This window comes from Petaurus breviceps, unplaced genomic scaffold, assembly GCF_028583685.1.
Source record: "Petaurus breviceps papuanus isolate PSGF00001 unplaced genomic scaffold, PetGlider_PUasm1.0 126, whole genome shotgun sequence".
Classification (NCBI taxonomy): domain Eukaryota; kingdom Metazoa; phylum Chordata; class Mammalia; order Diprotodontia; family Petauridae; genus Petaurus; species Petaurus breviceps.
Window position 1 is genome coordinate 19,668,270 of NW_027185655.1, and position 18,869 is coordinate 19,687,138.

The following is an 18,869-nucleotide window of genomic DNA, read 5'->3' on the forward strand; positions in this document are numbered from 1 at the left end:
AGAAGCCAGTTTTTTGAGGGGGAAAGAGGGAAGAGAAAAGAGGGGAGGGGAGCTTGGTTTTGTACAAATATAGTCAGTATACGATTTCCAAGCCAAGTCATAAGAATGTTGTTTCCATACTGAGGTATCCCATATACTGTGCTTGCCATGTAAATATTTAATTTTCTTCTCCGATTAAAGTGTTTCATGATCTTTCATAATCATAGGATCACTGATATTGAAAGAGAAGCAGGAGTGTGTTGGTAAACGTTTAACAGCTGACTCCAAAAGGGAAAAAGAGTACACAAAATATAATTTTAAATTTAATCTGAATTATTAACATCTTTATTTTAGTACATCAGGGTTAAGTGACTTGCCCAAGGTCACACAACTAGTAAGTGTCAAGTGTCTGAGGTCACATTTGAACTCAGATCCTCCTCATTTCAGTGCTGGTGCTCTATTCACTGCTAGTTGTTTACTTTCTAAACATTCTTCTCTACTTAAATTTTTAGTTCCACTTTTTCTCCCTCCTTCTACCCCCACCAACTGAGAAGGTAAACAATATGATATCAATTATATATGTGAAATCATGCAAAATATGTTGGCATAGTAGCTATATTGTGGGGGGAACAAAGCTAAAATAAGAAAATGAATAAATTATACTTTGCAAATATATACATATTATATATATGCACTTGGAGTTCATCAGTTCTCTCTCTCTGGAGGTGGATAGCATTTTTCTGAGTACTTTGGAATTATCTTGGATCATTGAACTGATATGGTAGCCAAGTGTTTCATGTTGATCATCATTACAACATTGCACACAATGTACACAATGATCTCCCAGTTCTTCTCCCTTCACTTTGCATCAGGTCATGGAGGGCTTGCCACGTGTTATGGTTGTTATTGTTTTCTGAAACCGCCCTCCTTATCACTTCTTGCAACACAATATTACTTCATCACAATCATATGTCAGACCTTGTTTAGCCATTCCCCAATTGATGAGCATTCTCTTGGTTTCCAATTCTTTGTCACTACAAAAAGAGCTGCTATAAATATCTTTGTACATATAGGTCCTTTCCCTTTTTCTTTAATTTCATTGGGGTACAAACTTAGTACTGGTGTTGCTGGATCAAAGGGTATGCACAGTTTTATAACCCTTTGAGAATAGTTCCAGATTGCTCTCCAGAATGGTTGGGCCAGTTCAGCACTTCACCAACAATTCACTAATGTGCCTATTTTTCTTCCTCCCCTCCAGCATTTGTTATTTCTGATAAGTGTGAAGTGGTACTTCAGAGTTGTTTTAATTTCCTTTCTCTAACCAATAGGAATTTAGAGCATTTTTATAATTTGATTATAGAAAGCTTTGATTTCCTCTTCTGAAAACTCCCTGTCCATATCCTTTGACCATTTATCAATTGAGTAATGGCTCTTATTTTTATAAATTTGATTCTATTCTATTTAGTATATATTTGAAAAGCAAGGCCTTCATCAGAGAAACTTGCTTCAAAATGTTTTGACATTACTTCATTGTCTATGGTATCCTGTAGCAAATGCAGATTCCCTCACTATCTCTTTAAATTAAGTCTATTTTTCTTTTTGCTTTGTCTTAGATCTTGATTGCTACCCCTGCCCTCTGCATTTCAGATGAAGCTTAATAGACTCTGCTCTAACCTGTCATTTCAACTCCTTGAGTGTCTTTCTTTCCCAAGTGTGTCTCTTGAACACAACATATTTTTGAATTCTCGTTTCCAATCTATTCAGCTATCCATTTCCATTCTATAGGCTAGCTCACTCTATTCATATCCACAGTTGTGATTATTATCTGTATATTTCTCTCTGTCCTATTTTCTTGTTTATTCTTCTCTTTCTCTTTTTATACTGTCCCTCCTTAAAAATCTGCCTTGCTTTCTGGCCACTGTCTCCCCAATCCTCTCTCTGCCTTATTACCTCCCATCCCAGCAAATATCCTTTATTCTCTTCCCATCCTGTCTTCCTTGTGGGTAAAATAGATTTCTATACCCAAATGAGTACATGTGTCTGTGCCTGTGAGTGCACATGTATTCTTCCCTCTTTGAATCATTCCAATAAGAGTGAAATTCAAGCACTGCCTGCCACACCCCCATTTTCCCCTCCACTATAAAAGCTCTTTTTTACATGCCTCCTTTATGTGAGAATCTTGGCCTATACTCTACCATCTTGGTTCCACCCTCTCCCAGTTACAATCTGATTCAAGCCCACTCAGGGCCTGTGGCCCACTGGCTACATGTTTGACACCTGTGTTCTCAATAATCCACAAATCAAGTCTTTAATTGTAGCATTTAGGAATTACAGCATTTGCTGATTTCAAGGGCATAAATTCTCATGTTGAAAATGTAACAATCTGTTTTCTCATCATCTTAGCTATTTCCAGCCCATCATGTGACACCAGAATCTATCTATTCCAGGGGTGGGGAACCTATGGCCTCAAGACCACATATGAACTTTGAGGTCCTTGGGTGTGGCCTTTTGATTGAGTCCAAGTTTCACGGAACAAATCCTTTTACAAAAGGGATTTGTTCTGTGAAGTTTGGATTCAGTAAAAGGGCCACACTTGAGGATTTAGAGGGCCACATGTGGCCTCAAGGCTGTAGGTTCCCCACCACTGATCCAGTCCAAATCTTTCATTTTATAGATGGAGAAACTGAGGCCCAGGAAATTAAATGACTTGCCTGGGGTCATACAAGTAGTAATCATCATAGGTATGATTTAAACACAAAATCACAGACTCCACAGTTAGTATTCTTATTTATAAAAAGTGCTCCCCAAAACATGCCTGCCATAATATATTTTTGGCATATCATTCCCTCTAGAAATTTCAAAAAGTTAATGCAAACAGTCTCTTCTTTATCATGAGGCAAAAAGATAATTGAGAAAACAATTTAAATAGTTTAAAATAAACTGTTTGATAGAAGGGAAATAATAATTGTCATTGTCATCATCATCATCACCATCATCATCATCACTATTATCATCACCATAATCATCATCATCATCTTAATTATCATTATCACCATCATCATCATCATCACCAACATCATCATCTTCATTGTCATCATCACCATCATCATCTTCATTATCATCATCATCATCATCATCTAATTGTATTCATAGAAATTCTGCATTTTGATTCTCTTAAGGAAGGAAAAAAGCAAAATGCTAAATGATTCCTTTCAAAGAGCTGTCACCCAGTAGACAAGCCTCCATTCTCTTTCATTTTTCCTCCCCTTTCCCATTAGGGCCCTTGTTGCCTTGCCTGAAGGGCTGGATCCATTGCCAACAATTTCATGAAGGAAGGGTATTACTTGTCTTTCCCTTTGTCAGAGTTACTGTCCTTTAGGCAACAGATAATTCCAGTGGGAGAGAACAAAAGATCGGTTTCTGACATGGTCCAATAAAGGCTAAAATATTCTAAGTGGCAGACATTTGCCAGGCTGCCATGTGGGCATTATTGCTTTTCTCCCAGGTGATTAATGTGGGTTTTTCAGTGTCTGTGGATGATATTGGTAACATGGAATTAATGAAGTTATCAATAGAAATGTCAGGTGCCATCACCTAGATTAGAAATTTTGCTGTTCCTGGCTACTGGACTTTGTCACTTTTAATGGTGTCTCTTCATGTTCCTTCTCTGCCTCATCAAAGTTGCAGTACCTCTGAACTTAAGCATCTCCTAGTTGTTCACTTTGGCCTATGAGTTCATGATAATGTTAACCCTGGAGTCAATAATGGCATTAGGGAATAGTTTGTTTGATAGACAGAACTCCTAGATGATAAAACTCTGTGCACTACTCCCAGCTGGCATGCATTCTACAACTCATTGTCTTAAAGAATTTCCTTGAAGGGGAAGCTGAGTGGCACAGTGGACAGACCACTGGCCCTGGTGTCAGGAGGACCTGAATTCAAGTATGGCCTCAGACACTTACTAGCTATGTGACCCTGGGCAAGTCACTTAACCCCAATTGTCTCAAAAAAAAAAAAGAATCACCTTGAGCAATGAGTAGTAACTTGCCCAGGTTACATAGTCAGTATGTGTCACAGGTGGGACTTGAACCTAGGTCTTCCTGGCTTCAAGGTCAAATCTCTAAGCCCTATGCATGCTAATATTCTAGTGTTAATAGCAAATGGCTTACTGAGACTTGGTGTCGTAGCTTGCTAGAAGGGATCTTAGATGAGATTTCTTCTACTCACCATCTCTAATTTTGCAAATTAGGAAACTGAGGCACTGAAAGGATGTGACTTGCCAAATGTCACATAAATAGCATGAAACACATGACTGAAATGCAAACCATCTAACTCCTACTCTGGGATGCCTCCAAATGAACTGAGAAGCCCTCAATAGTTTTCCCACAATTGGCTCAAAACCCAAGGGATTTGGTAAGATCAAGTAAAAGCTCTATTTATGAGCAAACCTACTTCACAAAGAGTTCTCATTTGGAGGAGCTATTCTCTTTTTGTTAGTAGGATAGCCTAATGGATAAAGAGATGGTTTTTGAATGAGGAAGACCTGAGTTCAAATCCTTTCTCTGAAAATCCCTTAACCTCTCTAGGCCTCAGGAACTTTGTATTATAATAAATGGAAAAGGAGGTGCTGACTTGTACTAGTGATGATTGCTTCTTCACCACCTCTTCACCATACTAGTAAAATCATAGCTCTATGTTAAAAAGGGATCACTTTGCAGCCACAGAAGTCTAATTGTTTCTATTTTAATCAACTATAGGGAGGAAAATATCCTTAGAGTCAATCTGGATGCATCCCCTCATTTTAAAGAGGCATAATAATCTCACCCTTTGAGATTTAGCAGAGCTACAAGATGGGGAGGGGGGAAGAAGAGACACTGAAATGTAAATGCCTTTTATATGCCAAGATGTTATTCTACAACATAAAAAAGTCTGAGTTTAAATAGTTCAATTGCATAGGAAGAGGCCAAGAAGACAATGAATTTGTCCCAGGGTACAGAACTATTCCATACCTTGTTCCAAGCCATATATCACCATAAAACCCAACAAGAGTCTAGGAAGCGTAACTGGACTGAGCACCATGATTAAAGATGAATCTCTCATTAAGGGAAGCCACCTCTGAATTGTGTGTGTGTTGAGTTATTTTTCAGTTATGTCCAACTCTTTGTGACTCTAATTTGGATTTTCTTGGACAAAAGAGTTTGCCATTTCCTTCTCCAACTCATTTTACAGATAAGGAACTAAGGCAAACGGGCTAAGTGACTTGCCTAGTGACCCTAGTGTCTGAGGTCAGATTTGAATTCACAAAGATGAGTCTTCCTAATTCCAAGCCTAGTGCTCTAGCCACTGTGCCATCTAGCTGACCCATGAAGAACTGTTAAATGGGAAAGATTCCTTCTAGCCTAGAGAAACTAGACCTCAGAACTAAAGTTTTGATTTAGTAGTCAAAGAGGAAAGCCTTCTGCCAATCTTTGTTTAAGGGTCATTTTCCCTTGCTAAAAAGATCAGTGTAATATTCCAGCTGCAAAGAATTCTATAGTAACCAGCCAAGCCAGAGGCTAGAGGTAGTGAAGACTACAAAGAAGAACCAGCCCAGGGAGTACAGTTAATTCATCCATCCAGTAGAAAATAGCATACTCTATAAAGATATGAGTGGCTAAGTTTTCTGCTTGGCTCAGTCTGGCCAAACAATAGCAGCCAAATAATCCACCTGATGTATTTTGATAGCCACTGAGTGACTTGCTTGACCCAACCTACCAACAAATCGTACTAATTCAACTTAAACACTGTAATGTAATAAGCCTACCTGAACAGCAATACAACCCAACCCCATTTAATTTCTAGAGGACCCTCTGGAGAAAGAAAGGACACCTAAGTCTTGTGAGTTGTTTTGACAAGGTATATTCCTTATATGTATCACTATCATTGAAAGTTCATGACCACTCTTCCCCTTGTATATTTCATATATATATATATATATATATATATATATATATATATATATATATATATATATATATAGGTATATGTGTGTGTCTATGTCTGTGTCTGTGTATTTGTGTGTGTCTGTGTGTTATTAGGGGGAAAGTGGACTCCAGGCTATGTTCTTGTTGTACTATTTGAGTAAATATGTTTGCTAAGAACTAAGTCTACTGGCTGATTGTCAGGGGGAAGCAAATCAGTGGGGGCTCATGAGCTACACATATCAGGAAGCTGGCCAACCATAAGACTACTCCTAGAATCTGAAGAGTAGTAATAGCAACCCATCCTTCAATGCTAATGTGAGATGAAGGAGTGAGCACAGAACGATGGCTACAGAGAATTAAACTGAGGCTCAGAGAAGTTAAATACCTTGTCCAGATTCACCCAGGTAAAAATAGAAGAGCCAGGGTACCCACCCAGTTCCCCTGAATCCAAATCCATTCTTATTTCCACTACTCCATCCTGACCCAATGTTCTTTTTTAATAGAAAAAGAACACACAAATAACAAACAGAGAAACCTAAAAAACTGGGTAGACACCTACTGAGCTGAAGTGGGAGGCCAGCTGTGTCTGTGCTGATATTCCAGCAAGGAAATTGGGTTCCCTTTGAAAAAAGTAGCCTGTGAAACTCTATTCTTGTTCTCATCTACTGTCTGAGCTCATAGATCAAAACATATTTTCTGTTCCTTAGGTGAGCAGTCTTCTCAAGGGAAAAATAAAAACTGACAATCTGATGAGCCCTCTCCATACCTGGGCCAACGAAAATGTAAGTTTCCTGCTGCCATTCCTTTCCTGTTATTTTCATTAATATCCATTATCATTATTCTGCCTCAGCTTAGTTTGGGTTTTTTGAGACCATTATAAACTGGAAAACTAATGGGCTGTGTCAGGGAAATACTCAAGTTCTATTTTTCTTTAGAATATTCTCAGAAGCAAAGGAGAATGCCAAGAGAATGGATCTTTGAGGTTGTTTTGGAAATCCTTCTGGTCAAGCTATATAAACTATGGAATTACAGAAGGTCACCAATCAGGGGCCGTAGAGTGCAGAGTCGTGACAGCATCTTTTGAGAGCTGTTTCTAGAGGTGACTCAGGTGGTTTCTTTAATGGAAATAATTAATAGTACAATTATATCCACTATTCACATGCATGATCTTATGTAAGGGCAACAATAACCCTGTGATATAGATAATATATACAGAATAATAAAAGCTGACATGTTAAGGTTTACCATGTTCTTTCCTCCTAAAAAGCCCTGCATTGGGATTGTGAGATCAAAGGGATTTACAACTGGATAGGATTTACAACTAAGTCAACTGACTCAACACTTTCATTTTATAGATGAGCAAATAGGGCCCAGAGAGGTTTAATCATTTGCCCAAAGTTCCATAGGTAGTGGACAGCTAGGTGGTGCAGTGGCCAGCGGGCCAGCTCTGGAGTTGGGAGGACCAAAGTTCAAATCCAGCCTTAGACACTTACTAGATGTGTGATACTGGACAAGTTATTTAAGCCTGTTTGCCTCCGTTTCCTCATCTGTAAAATGGGCTGGAGAAGGAAATGGCAAACCACTCCAGGATCTTTACCAAGGAAATCCCAAATGGGGTCATGAAGAGTAAGACACAACTAAATAAGTGAACGATGACAACAACATCTCATAAACAAGCAGGGTTGGCACAAGAAAAGTCTATCTATTGTGGCATAGGAGAGCAGAAAGAACATCCCTCATACTTTTCTTCATTAACTGTCCTATTCCATGGTCCATCATACTACTCAGAAATAAGTCAGAGAAAGTGGAACTACTAGGTGATAGAGTAGAAAAATTACTAGACTTAGAATCAGAAAAAACCCAGTTCAAATGCTGATTCAGATACTAGTAACTATCTGTGTGACCCTGAGAAAGTTGCTCATCCTTTCTCAGCCTCAGCTTCCATACGGAGGTACCTACCTGAAAGGATTGTTGATCTTCTGAATCCAACCAGCAGGTTTACATAGTTAGGGGCTCATCTATACAGTTAGATGCTAATACCCAAGTTTCCAATATGGTTATAATAAATGTGATGATAGCTACAAAATTACCTTTTACTTTAGTGTTAACAGCATGTTTTTCCCCACAGCACTTTGAAAGAAATAGTATAAGGAATATAATTAATAATCACAGAAATCCACACATTTATATGGTACTTCAGCACTAAGAAAGTACTTTTCTAACAACAGCAACTCTAGTAGGATGCCATGACAGTATCTAACTCCATTTTACAGAGGAAGAAAGTAAAGATATAGCTATCAGTTATCAGACCTGGGACTTGAAACTCAGGTTCTGATTTCAATACCAACAATCTTCCCACTATGCTTCACTGACTCGCCTGGGTAATTTCCTAGATACTAATAAATATCCATGTCAGAGATGGAACATTTGCTAAGCATTTACAATGTTCAAAGTACTAGGCTAGGTACTATAGAAACAAAGATGAAAAATTACACAGCCTGTGCCATCCTTGACCATAGCAAACACTCTCTGGTTTTTAAGATTTAAAGTACACCAAGACTTGCAGGACACCCTGTATTCCTGTCATAGTAAAAGCAATATCCTAACCCCTCACCCCATGCAAGTTGGGCTAGTTTTTCCTTAAAAAGAGAGCTTCCTCAAGACTTGATTTACTTAGAGCGCTAATGGCTTACATTGTTGATGTCACTTCTCTATCGCCTGAGTACAAAGTAGCCATGAGGAGCTCTGGTCAAGCTGTGATGGTTGGCTGGTGGATCATGATGGGTCACCAAGGCAGGGCAAGTTCACCCAGATGAATTAGAGATCTCCTTAATGCCTACCTTGTTGAGTATCTTCCTGTCATAGCTAAATATATTTCTGTTTCCCATGATTTGGGCAGGTCTCCTTGGTACTTTAACCAGAAGGAAACAAGTAGATCGAAAGGTGCTTTTGTGTGACTCTGAACCAGGTATCTGGCATCTGGTGCTGTCATTCCTTCTATCTCTTCTCTCCCTTGTCCCTCTATCCCTGCCCTCATTTCAAAGCATCAGTGTTTTCCCATAAGGGGTGAGTTTGTAACAAGGACTTTCAGAAAACAGTTTTGACTAAGTTCCTAGCTTGATCCTGACTAGGACACTACCCTGTCAACGTAAGGACATGTTTTAGGAATCCACACCTAATACCACATGTGAGAATGATTTATGGCAAGAGAGGTAAAGAAAGGATTTGTGTGGAAGTAGTAGGTGAGATGGCCTTTAAAAGATGGGTGGAAATCCAGCAGGTGAAGACAAGAAGGTACAATATTCCAGGCATAGAGAATGGTATGAACAAAAGTTCATAGGAAAATAGAGGTTGTGTCAAGGCACATAAAATACCCCAGCTTGGATAAAGAATAGAGTATATGGATAAGATAAATAGGATATAAGGTGGAAGACTTCAAATTCCAAGAAAAAGAATTTGAATTTTATTCAGTATTGGCCTTAGAAGTCTTTTGAGCAGAGAGTACCATGATTAGAATTATGCCAGAGGAAGATCATTTGGGTAGCAATGAGAAGAACAAATTAGAGTATTTGAGGTAAGGGAGACAGAGGGATATTACAATAATCCACAGATGTATGAGAACTCCATTAAGGTGCTGGCCCTAGCAACAGAAAAGACAGAAATTGATTCAAGAGATCATTTAATCAAAAAACTTTTATGTCCTACTTTTTGTGACCTCATTGGGAGTTTTCTTGGCAAAGATACTGGAGTGGTTTGCCATTTTCTTCTCCAGCTGATTTTACAAATGAGGAAACTGAGGCAAAAAGGGTTAAGTGACTTGCCTAAGGTCACACAGCTAGTAAGTGTCTGAGGCTGGATTTGAACTCAGGTCTTCCTGACTTCCAGGTCAGGCACTCTGTCCACTGTGCCACTTAGATGCCCATCTACAAAGAGGTGGTAGTTGAAGCCATAGAATTGAATAAGACAGTCACAGGAAACAGCATAGAGAAAATAGAGAGAGAGACTAAGAATTTAACCTTGGAAAACAGCCACCTTAAAAGGGAAAAAGGCAAGGGACCAGAGCCAGAAAAAGAGATCACATATGTAAATGTTCAGCAAGTAGTGTTCAGTTGTTCTCTACTCTCTTCTGAGGTCAGTCTCCCTTCTCTGACATTCAAGGCCCCTTATAATACAATATATCAGTCATTATTTCCTATATATCAGTGCCCTCTGTGGATAGTCCCCTGTGCTCCAGATAAATTGGATTACACTCTCTGCTCCTCATTCCTACTATTCTCTGTCCCTGCCTCATCCCACCTCTACTTTGCATGTTGAATCCCTACTTATTCCTATTATCAAGAGGTTGAACTCAAATGCCACCTCCTTCATGAAGCCTTCCCTGATTCTTCTTGTCAGTTACAAATCCCTCCCCCCCCCAAAAAAATTTTACTTAGTCCTTTGGTTTGCACTTTTCATAAGATTATAAACCTAGAGCTGGAGAAGGGGCTCAGAGATTCTCTAGTCTAGAAGGGTGCATCTACAACATTCCCAAGAGCAGCCTGAACAAGATTAAAATGGAATTGGGAAATATTTAGAAAAATACATTAAATATAACAAAACATAAATAATATCATATTTAAACTACATAAACATATGACCTGCAGAGAGCCTTAGGTATAGATTCTAGACCCCCATATTTATTTGAGTTTGACATCACTGAGCTAACCATTTGATATAGAAGTAAACTCAAGGAGATCAAATGATTTACCTAGTACAACATAGGAAATAAGCATTGGAGGTAGGATTTGAAATCAGTGCTTTGGTACCACAATTATTTTTAATGAGCATATAACATATTATATTTATCTGGGCTTACTCAATTCAATAATTTAATTCAATAAACATTTTTTAGTGCCTATTCTGTTCCAGGCACTGTGCTAGGCTCTGAATATACATATAAAAAGATAGCCCTTACCCTCAAGGAGCTTACAATCTAATGGTGGGCAGCAATACATAAAAGGAATCTGGGAAAGGGAGTCAGACATCAGGGGGTAACCTGGAAACATCTCGTTCTAGGAAGTTGACGCTAAGCAGAGCTAAGTATATGCAAAGAAGTGAGCTGGAAAAGTTATGCCTTATTAGACCATAAGCTCCCTGAAGGCAGACATTGTGTCTTTGCTAAATCTTATATTTCCCTTCTTCTTTCCCCTCCAGCATGTAGTACAATGCCCCCTAAACACAGGAGGTTCTCAACAAATATTTAAAGGAATAAAGATCTCTGTAAACACTATCAATCAAATAATCAATAAACATTTATTAAGTTCCTACTATGTGCCAGGCACTGTGCTAAGGGCTGGGAATACAAATAGAAAAAGGAAAGATAGTCTCTACTTTTAGGGAGCTTACAATGTAATGCATTAAATAAATATAAGTTCAGAAATTATTAATTTTGTATTTCTTTGAAAGAAAACATTATTTTTTCCTAGTAAGGGTATTTAGAATACAAGGAGTATTTGAGTTATAACCTCTGAAGGCATCCTGCCAGGTCTCAGGCCCTCCTCACCACATTCCTTGGCAGTGCCCTTCTATCTGTGGCAGAGTGGCAGAAAGAAGCCAGGAATAGGCATATGGAGACTGGACCTTTAGCTCCAATTCTGCCATAAACTAGCTCCCTACCTGTGGACAAAGGATCCAACCACCCTGAGTCTTTGTATCTCTGTAAAAGGGATAAAATAGAAAAAAAATATGTAAGACCTGCCTCCATCAAGTGATTATTGTTAAGAAAAAAAACAAGATAAGTTCTGTGAAAGGTCTTTGAAAACTGAAGGTCTCAGACAAATGTAAATTATTATTCTTATTACTCCATGAACTACAAAGAGTGCATGAAAGGTGAAAATATAATTAGGAATAGGAAGAATTAACTTTGCAACCCACTAGGTCAATCCAACAGCTCAATTAAATGCAATAAGTACTTATTGGGTACTTTCTATTTGTCAGACCCTGTTGATACAAAGACAAAGCTAAAACATGTCCTTCCATCATGGGCCTTCTTTTCTATAGGAGAGAAACAACATTAGTCAATAAGAAATAAATAGGAAGTAAATGTGGGGTCATTGCTGAGTCATTTTTCAGTTATGTCTGACTCTTCATGAACCCATTTGGGGTTTTCTTGGAAAAGATCCTGGAGTATTTTACCATCTCCTTCTCCAGCTCATTTTACAGATGAGGAAACTGAGGCAAATATGGTTAAGTGACTTGTCCGGGGTCACGCAGCTAGTAAGTGCCCGAAGCCAGATTTGAACTTAGAAAGAAGAGTCTTCCTGACTCCAGTCCCAGCATTCTATCCACTGCACCACCTTGCTGCTCAAAATTTGGGGTCATGGGGCAAAAACAACTTGGTAGGGATGTGTAAGAGTCAACTCCTCCAACCTCCCAAGAGCTGATTGTTAAATTTACATAGTGAGCATTTACACCTCTGAAATTCACAAATACTACAAATCAGGACTTAAGATATTGTTTTGAGGATTGTCTATACTTGAGAAAGTGATGAAGAAAATGTGAGTGATGTAGATTAAACTTAAAAGTATGTTGTGGGGTGCTTTTTTGCCAAGTCAGTTGTTAAACATTTGCTTATCTAGAGGGCTAAAAAGGCTAAAAAGGAGACAACAATTGGAGAGAGCCTTTCAGAGATATGGGAACTCTAAAAGGTGGAAGGGAGGGATCATGGAGTCAGATTGTGAAAAGGAATGGAGAGGGGAGATGAATCTGTTCCATAGAGCAGTCAGTAAATATGCCCATTTAACTAGAACACAGAGTGAGAGAAAGGAGGTCAAATGTAATTATCAAGGGAAGGTAGATGGAAGCCAAATAATGAACAACTTTAAATGACCAAAAGAAGGGCAATAGGAAGATATTGTTAGCATTGGGGCAATAGGGAGACATGGAAACTCTTATAGGAGAAACATGAGACATGGCAAAATTTGTAGTTTCTAACTCTTTTTATGAGTTATTTTCTGTTTTCTTTAACATATTTTCACTGAAATTGCTTTTTTTCCAGGATTAGATAAATAGTGAGTAATTGCTTTCAAACCTGACAACTGGAAATGAAATGCCATCTAGAGACTGGGACAGATTGGAAATTTATAGACATGAACTAGCAGAGTTGTAGAAATGAAATGGGGTGTGCCTCTAACCTCCACCCTGTAAAGGATCTAACCTTCTCTGTGCCATGGGTTCTCTCGGCAGTCTGATGAAACCTATGAACCTCATCTCAGACTAATGTGTTTAAATGCATAAGATAAAATACATAGGATTTCAAAGGAAACCAATAATATTGAGGTATAGTTATTAAAACTTTTTTAAATGCATGGACCTCTTAAATTTTAGACACATCAACATCAATAGGATCTAGGTTAAGGACCTCTGCTATAGAGAATATAAGTTTCTGGTATGGTCCTTTATATTAATGATTCACATTTCAAAAGGAGATTATGAAAAGGATACAAGAAGAAGGACAGGCATTGGGGAAAAACAAAAGATTTCAACAAAATTCTATTTTAAAAAGGGAATTGCCCAAAATGTATAGGCTGTCAGTTAATATGAATTAGATTTGGATAATATTATTAGTGATTCAAAAGCCATACAAGATGTGATCCCATCCCTGGATCTCTCATTAATAATAGTAGCTAAGGTTTATACTGTTGTTTAGTTGTTTTTCAGTCACATCTGATGCTTCATGATCCCTTTTGGGTTTCCTTTCGAAGATATTGCAGTGGTTTGCCATTTCTTTCTCCAGCCCATTTTATAGATGAGGAAACTGAGGCAAACATGGTTAAGTGACTTGCCTAGGGTCACAGACCTAGTAAATATTTGAGGCCGGATTTGAACTCACAAAAATGTGTCTTCCTGATCACTCTATACACTGTGCTGTGCCACCTAGCTGCCCAGCATTATGTAGTGTTCTACACAATATCTCATTTTATCCTCACAACAACCCTGGGAGGTAGGCGCTCTTGTTATCCCTACTTTATAGACAAAGAAATTAAGGAAATCAGACCAACAGGTGAAGTGACTTGTCCAAGGTTACATAGCTACTGAGTGTCTGAGGCTGGATTTTAAATCAGGTCTTCCAGACCCCAGGTCCAGGATTCCATCCACCATATCATGTAGCTACCTCTCTATTGGGAAGAAGAAAACAAAGCCAACAATTTTTTAAAGTTGCAAAGTACCATATTAATAGTTTGAAGACAAAGGAGAAATGGAACACAGTAATAAACTCACTGAAATCATATGAGGTTACTCAATGGTCTATTGAAACTGCAGCTAACAGTCCTTCCAGTGACTGGAATTGAGCTTTCTGTGTCCCATCCAGTCCAAACAAGTCTGCCTGAGAAAATAGATACATAAGTACATAGATCTACAGATAGATACATAGATGCATAGATAGATGAATAGACAGGCATGAATGGATAAATAGATGATAGATGAGAGAGAGAGAGAGAGAGAGAGAGAGAGAGAGAGAGATAAAGGAAATATTGGGGGCAATCCCTGGGCCAGTCACCTAACCTGTTTGCCTCAGTTTTCACATCTATAAAATGAGTTGTAGAAGGACTGACAAACCTCCCCAGTATTTTGCCAAGAAAACCCCAAGTGAAGAGTCATGAAGAGTCAGACACAACTGAAACAATGAACAACAGCAACAAAATACTTTCGGGCAAGCCAGGGATTTTTATACTCTTTATTTTTCCCCAGCTACTTTTGGTGGAGAGTACTGACCCTGAGCATTATTGCCACCAAACCACCACCATAAGATGCATCAGCGTTTCATTATACAAACACTCAGACCCAACTGGAGTGAAGGGGAATGTCACACAGACCTTAGGTTAAGAGGTACACATCTAATGATTGCATTGTAGACTTAGGGTCTATAAAAGCACTTTTGACTGGTCATTCTGCTGTTCTAGAAGAGCCGGCATGGTATTGATTGTAGGAATGATGGTTTGGTTATGATCCAGAACACCTGAGTCAAGTTGTCCTGTAACTGTCCATTCAAGCTACGTTGAACTGTCTTGTTATTTAATCCATACAGTGAATCCATTTCAGCAAGTGGCTTAGCTGCTGAGACTGCAGCTTTTTGAAATCTGCATAGTATACTATTAAAATTCCATTTCTTTAAACCTCATAAACATTCCCCACCTCCCAGAACCACTGTGTGTAGATCATTTGGACCAAGTAGTGAAGTTCATTACAATAAAAGCCTGACACCCTTGCTGTGTACATTTCTGCTTACGTATGTGCTCATTTACATCCAACTCTGACTGGCTGTTTTTTATCCTCTTGGTTAATGAATCTTCTTCTGTCAATAGGTGACAGAAATGACTATTGAAGAAATTTATTTCCGATTCATAGAGCTTCAGGGAAGTCTAGCTCTAGGAAAAATGTAAAATGTTCCTCTTCTTTTACTGAAGCATCCATCCTATACCATACAAGCTTCTGCCCCTCTCCCTCCCCTTTCCCCAGCAATAGCCTGTTCTCAGCTTTTTCTGCACTTCCTCTATGAAATAGGAACTTCTGGGTGCTCAAGTAATCTGAAGTATTGGTGTCAACTAGAAGGGAAGGGGGGAGAGGAGAATTGAAGCATACCTAAGAACCCCCGAGGTTGGGAACAAATTGACTTAGTTTTAAAATGTAGCATTATCTATAATGTTTTACTGTATTTTGTTTATTTCATTAAATATTTACCAACTTCATTTTAGTCTGGTATATTGAATATAAAAAACAAAGTAAGGAATTACAATATGTCATCTAATTGATTCATAAAATTCTTGCCATGCATAAAATAAATAAGTAAAATTAACGTTCTCATACTAAACAGATGTTCAGGTTGACAACAGATGAAGATTTTTTTTAATTTTCTTTTTCAGGTGAATTTAATAATCATCAACAAAAGCAAATAAAGATTTCATTGATAGCACAGAAAATAATTAGTTTGAGAGTTGTAATTAATTTTTCCTACATGTTGTCAAGTCATGAAAATGTCTACTTTCCTTATATGTATCCCAGTCTTCTCTCCATTTTTAAACCCTTTTGGAAATTAACAATTGTGGAAAATGTGTCTTCTTATTCAGACAGAGCAGGAATTTAGTTAGATGAACTAACCAGGAGTGGGGAACCTGCAGCTTTGAGGTCACATGTGGCCTTCTAGTTCCTGCTTTTGACTGAGTCCAAGTTTTAGAGAATAAATCCTTTTATTAAGGGGATTTGTTCTATGAAGTTTGTATTCGGTCAAAGGCCCAGACTTGAAGACCTAGAGGGCCACCTTGAAGCTCAGGATCTCCACTCCTGAAAACCATATGAATTTTCGAACATGACTTCAAACTCACCTAAACAATTAATATACTCAATTAATGAAGTATAAACAATCCAGCTAATTCCTAATTCTCCTGCCCATACATTAACTCATTCTTTTCTTAGTGAGCAAATAGAATCAAATTGTCTTTTTTTTTTAATTGAATGATTTTTTGGTCCACAGAGTTAGAATTTAGCTTGCTGATACCTGGCAATAGCCAAGATGGGCGTCCTCAAAGACCATCAGTACCTCCCTGTAAGCAGGTCTAGGAAACTAATCAGGCAATCAGCCTTGAACTCTGTAAACAAAGTATTATCAGATGACAGTGAATCTTTTAAATTGGTTCACACAGAATCTTGAAACTTTTTCTCTTTTTTTTCAGGTGTGAAAAAGCACACTGTTGTGTGTAACAGGAGTTTCTCTTGAAGAACAAGTTTCATCTAAGGACTGCCATATCACAGGCTGACGCAGCAACTGGCCAATTCCCTCTCTATCTCTTTTCATCTTTAAAATATTTACAATTTTAAGCCTTGGAGACATTTGTTAACTCAGTGGCTTTTTTATCACCTGGTGTTCCTATTTATTTTTTTCTTTATATATTAAAGCAGAACCTTTGCAAATCTGTTTAAAATATGCCATTGTCCCTTTGTACATACAAGTGTTTTATTCAGTTTTTCCACATACCAAAGACATATTGTCCATGTACCTGAAGTATGTGTATGTCCCTTTTATTGTGCTTTTAATAAATAATGACTTTCTCAAAATGCTTAAAGGCAATGTGAGTGTGGAGATGGCAATTGTGTATTTTCTCCACAAATATGTATTTCCCTATTGATACCTTAATACTGTATTAACCTTGGAACCTTCAGTAGTGTAATTCAGTAATAAAAGCTATATGAGAAATAAGAAAAAGCAAAAGATGTGCCAGCACAATAGGCATTCAATCTTTATTCCCACTGTGTGACCAGGATTCGATGCCTCCTGGACTATATTCATTAAAGATTTGTCATTAATCTTCTCATTCTATACATATATTTATATGTATATATAGATATGTGTACATATATACATGCATGTGTACATGTATTTATATGCATATATAGAATATACAAATGTTCTATACAGATATTTAACTCTTTTAGAGTTAACTTTTAGAAATTTAGGAAAATTTCCAGTGGCCATTGCTGAATTTTCCTACTTATAGAAAAATGGGCAAAATTGAGTTGTCACCAGCCCCTTTCTTTGAAATATAATACTCTGCAGCCCATTGGGAACAAGATCATCTCTTGAGAGTTGCTTTCTCAATTCTGATTCCTGTGTGCTATTTTCCTTTGCTGCACAGACATCCCAAAAAGAAAATCATAAGAGACTTCATGAGACATTCAGGCATTGATGAGCATGCCATAGTTAACACTTTGATTTTTGTGATTACCTAAACTGATTTTTATGCGTATTTATCTGAGGGACCCAAGGTCAGTATACACAAAATAAACTAGAATATTTGTTAATGTTTATTTTTTTCCTTCCTCTTGATGAAGTAAGTTTGAAGAGATTTACCTCTGAGGGTTTCAATAAATGATCATATTTTATCCAGCTTCCCAATGACTGAATATTTTCCAATACAAGTTCAAGCAGTTACCACAACCTCACTATTGTAGTCTCTCTACTTGTTTACTTAGAGAGAAGAGGAAGAAAAGGAATAATCATAGCAGCATATATTCATAACTCTAAGGGACCTTAGAGTTTACCTAGTCCAACTCAGGCCCAGAAAAGTTTGGTGATTCGCTCAAGGTCTCATCGACACTGTTCAACCCTGAGTCCTCCTGATTCCAAGGCCATTACACCACACAGCCTCTCTGAGGCTGGAAAAGGGGGGTGGAAAATATAGTGAAATGAAGGATGGATGAAGGAATTTGCCCCTGAAAACATAGTCTTCAAGCTAATGCACTAGAATCTGATTCTAATAGCCTTCAAAGGCTAGTGCAGTCCAGTGAAAAAATGCCAGCACCTCCACACATATTCAGGGAATGTCATTCTTCTTTGGTAGAAATTTGAAGAAGAGGAAGGAAGTTTCCCCATTGCTTTAAGTGGTAGATGCTTCAATGGTCTAGCATATCCTCCAGGCAGATATCTCTCCCACCCAAGAAGGTACAACCAAGGCTAAAGAAGAACTTATGACAGGCACATGTTCCTTTGAAATGTCCTCCTGAGTTCTCCAAATCAAGTTCAATGTGGAATAAGAGATTTCTTCATCAAGCAAAAACGTTTTCAAAGGAACAGCTCTTTGATTAGAATCTTTGAAAAGGCAAATGGTTACAATGAATGCTGATGATCAACATGAGTAGAATTGTGCACTAATATTTTAAAATCATCTTACTCTAGATGACCTTATGTGAGATCCTGGGATCATAGGTCTAGAGCTGGATGCCCTGGAAATCATTAGACTGTGAGATACTTGAAAGCAAAGACTGTCTGCCTGTCTTTGTATCCCCAGTGCTTAGCACAGAGTGTGGCACATAGTAGGTCCTTAATCAAGGCTTGTTGACTAAGCTGGAAGAGATCTTATAGAAGAAGCCTTGTATTCCAACTCCCTCATTTTA

At 38.1% G+C, this 18,869-nt stretch overlaps 1 protein-coding gene across 3 annotated transcripts in view; it reads left to right on the forward strand.

The window, feature by feature from the left end:
• The window catches only part of EMCN (endomucin), a 179,638-nt gene extending 162,605 nt beyond the window's left edge, over positions 1-17,033 (forward strand). For 2 of the 3 annotated variants that reach the window (XM_069093981.1, XM_069093989.1), the window contains one exon: positions 16,652-17,033. In XM_069093981.1, coding sequence (XP_068950082.1) covers positions 16,652-16,695 — 44 coding nt within the window. In that variant the 3' untranslated portion in view covers positions 16,696-17,033. Of the gene's footprint in view, positions 1-6,649; positions 6,725-16,651 lie in introns of all 3 variants that reach the window. The other variant, XM_069093984.1, reaches the window with a different exon arrangement.
• Positions 17,034-18,869: the final 1,836 nt, after the last annotated feature.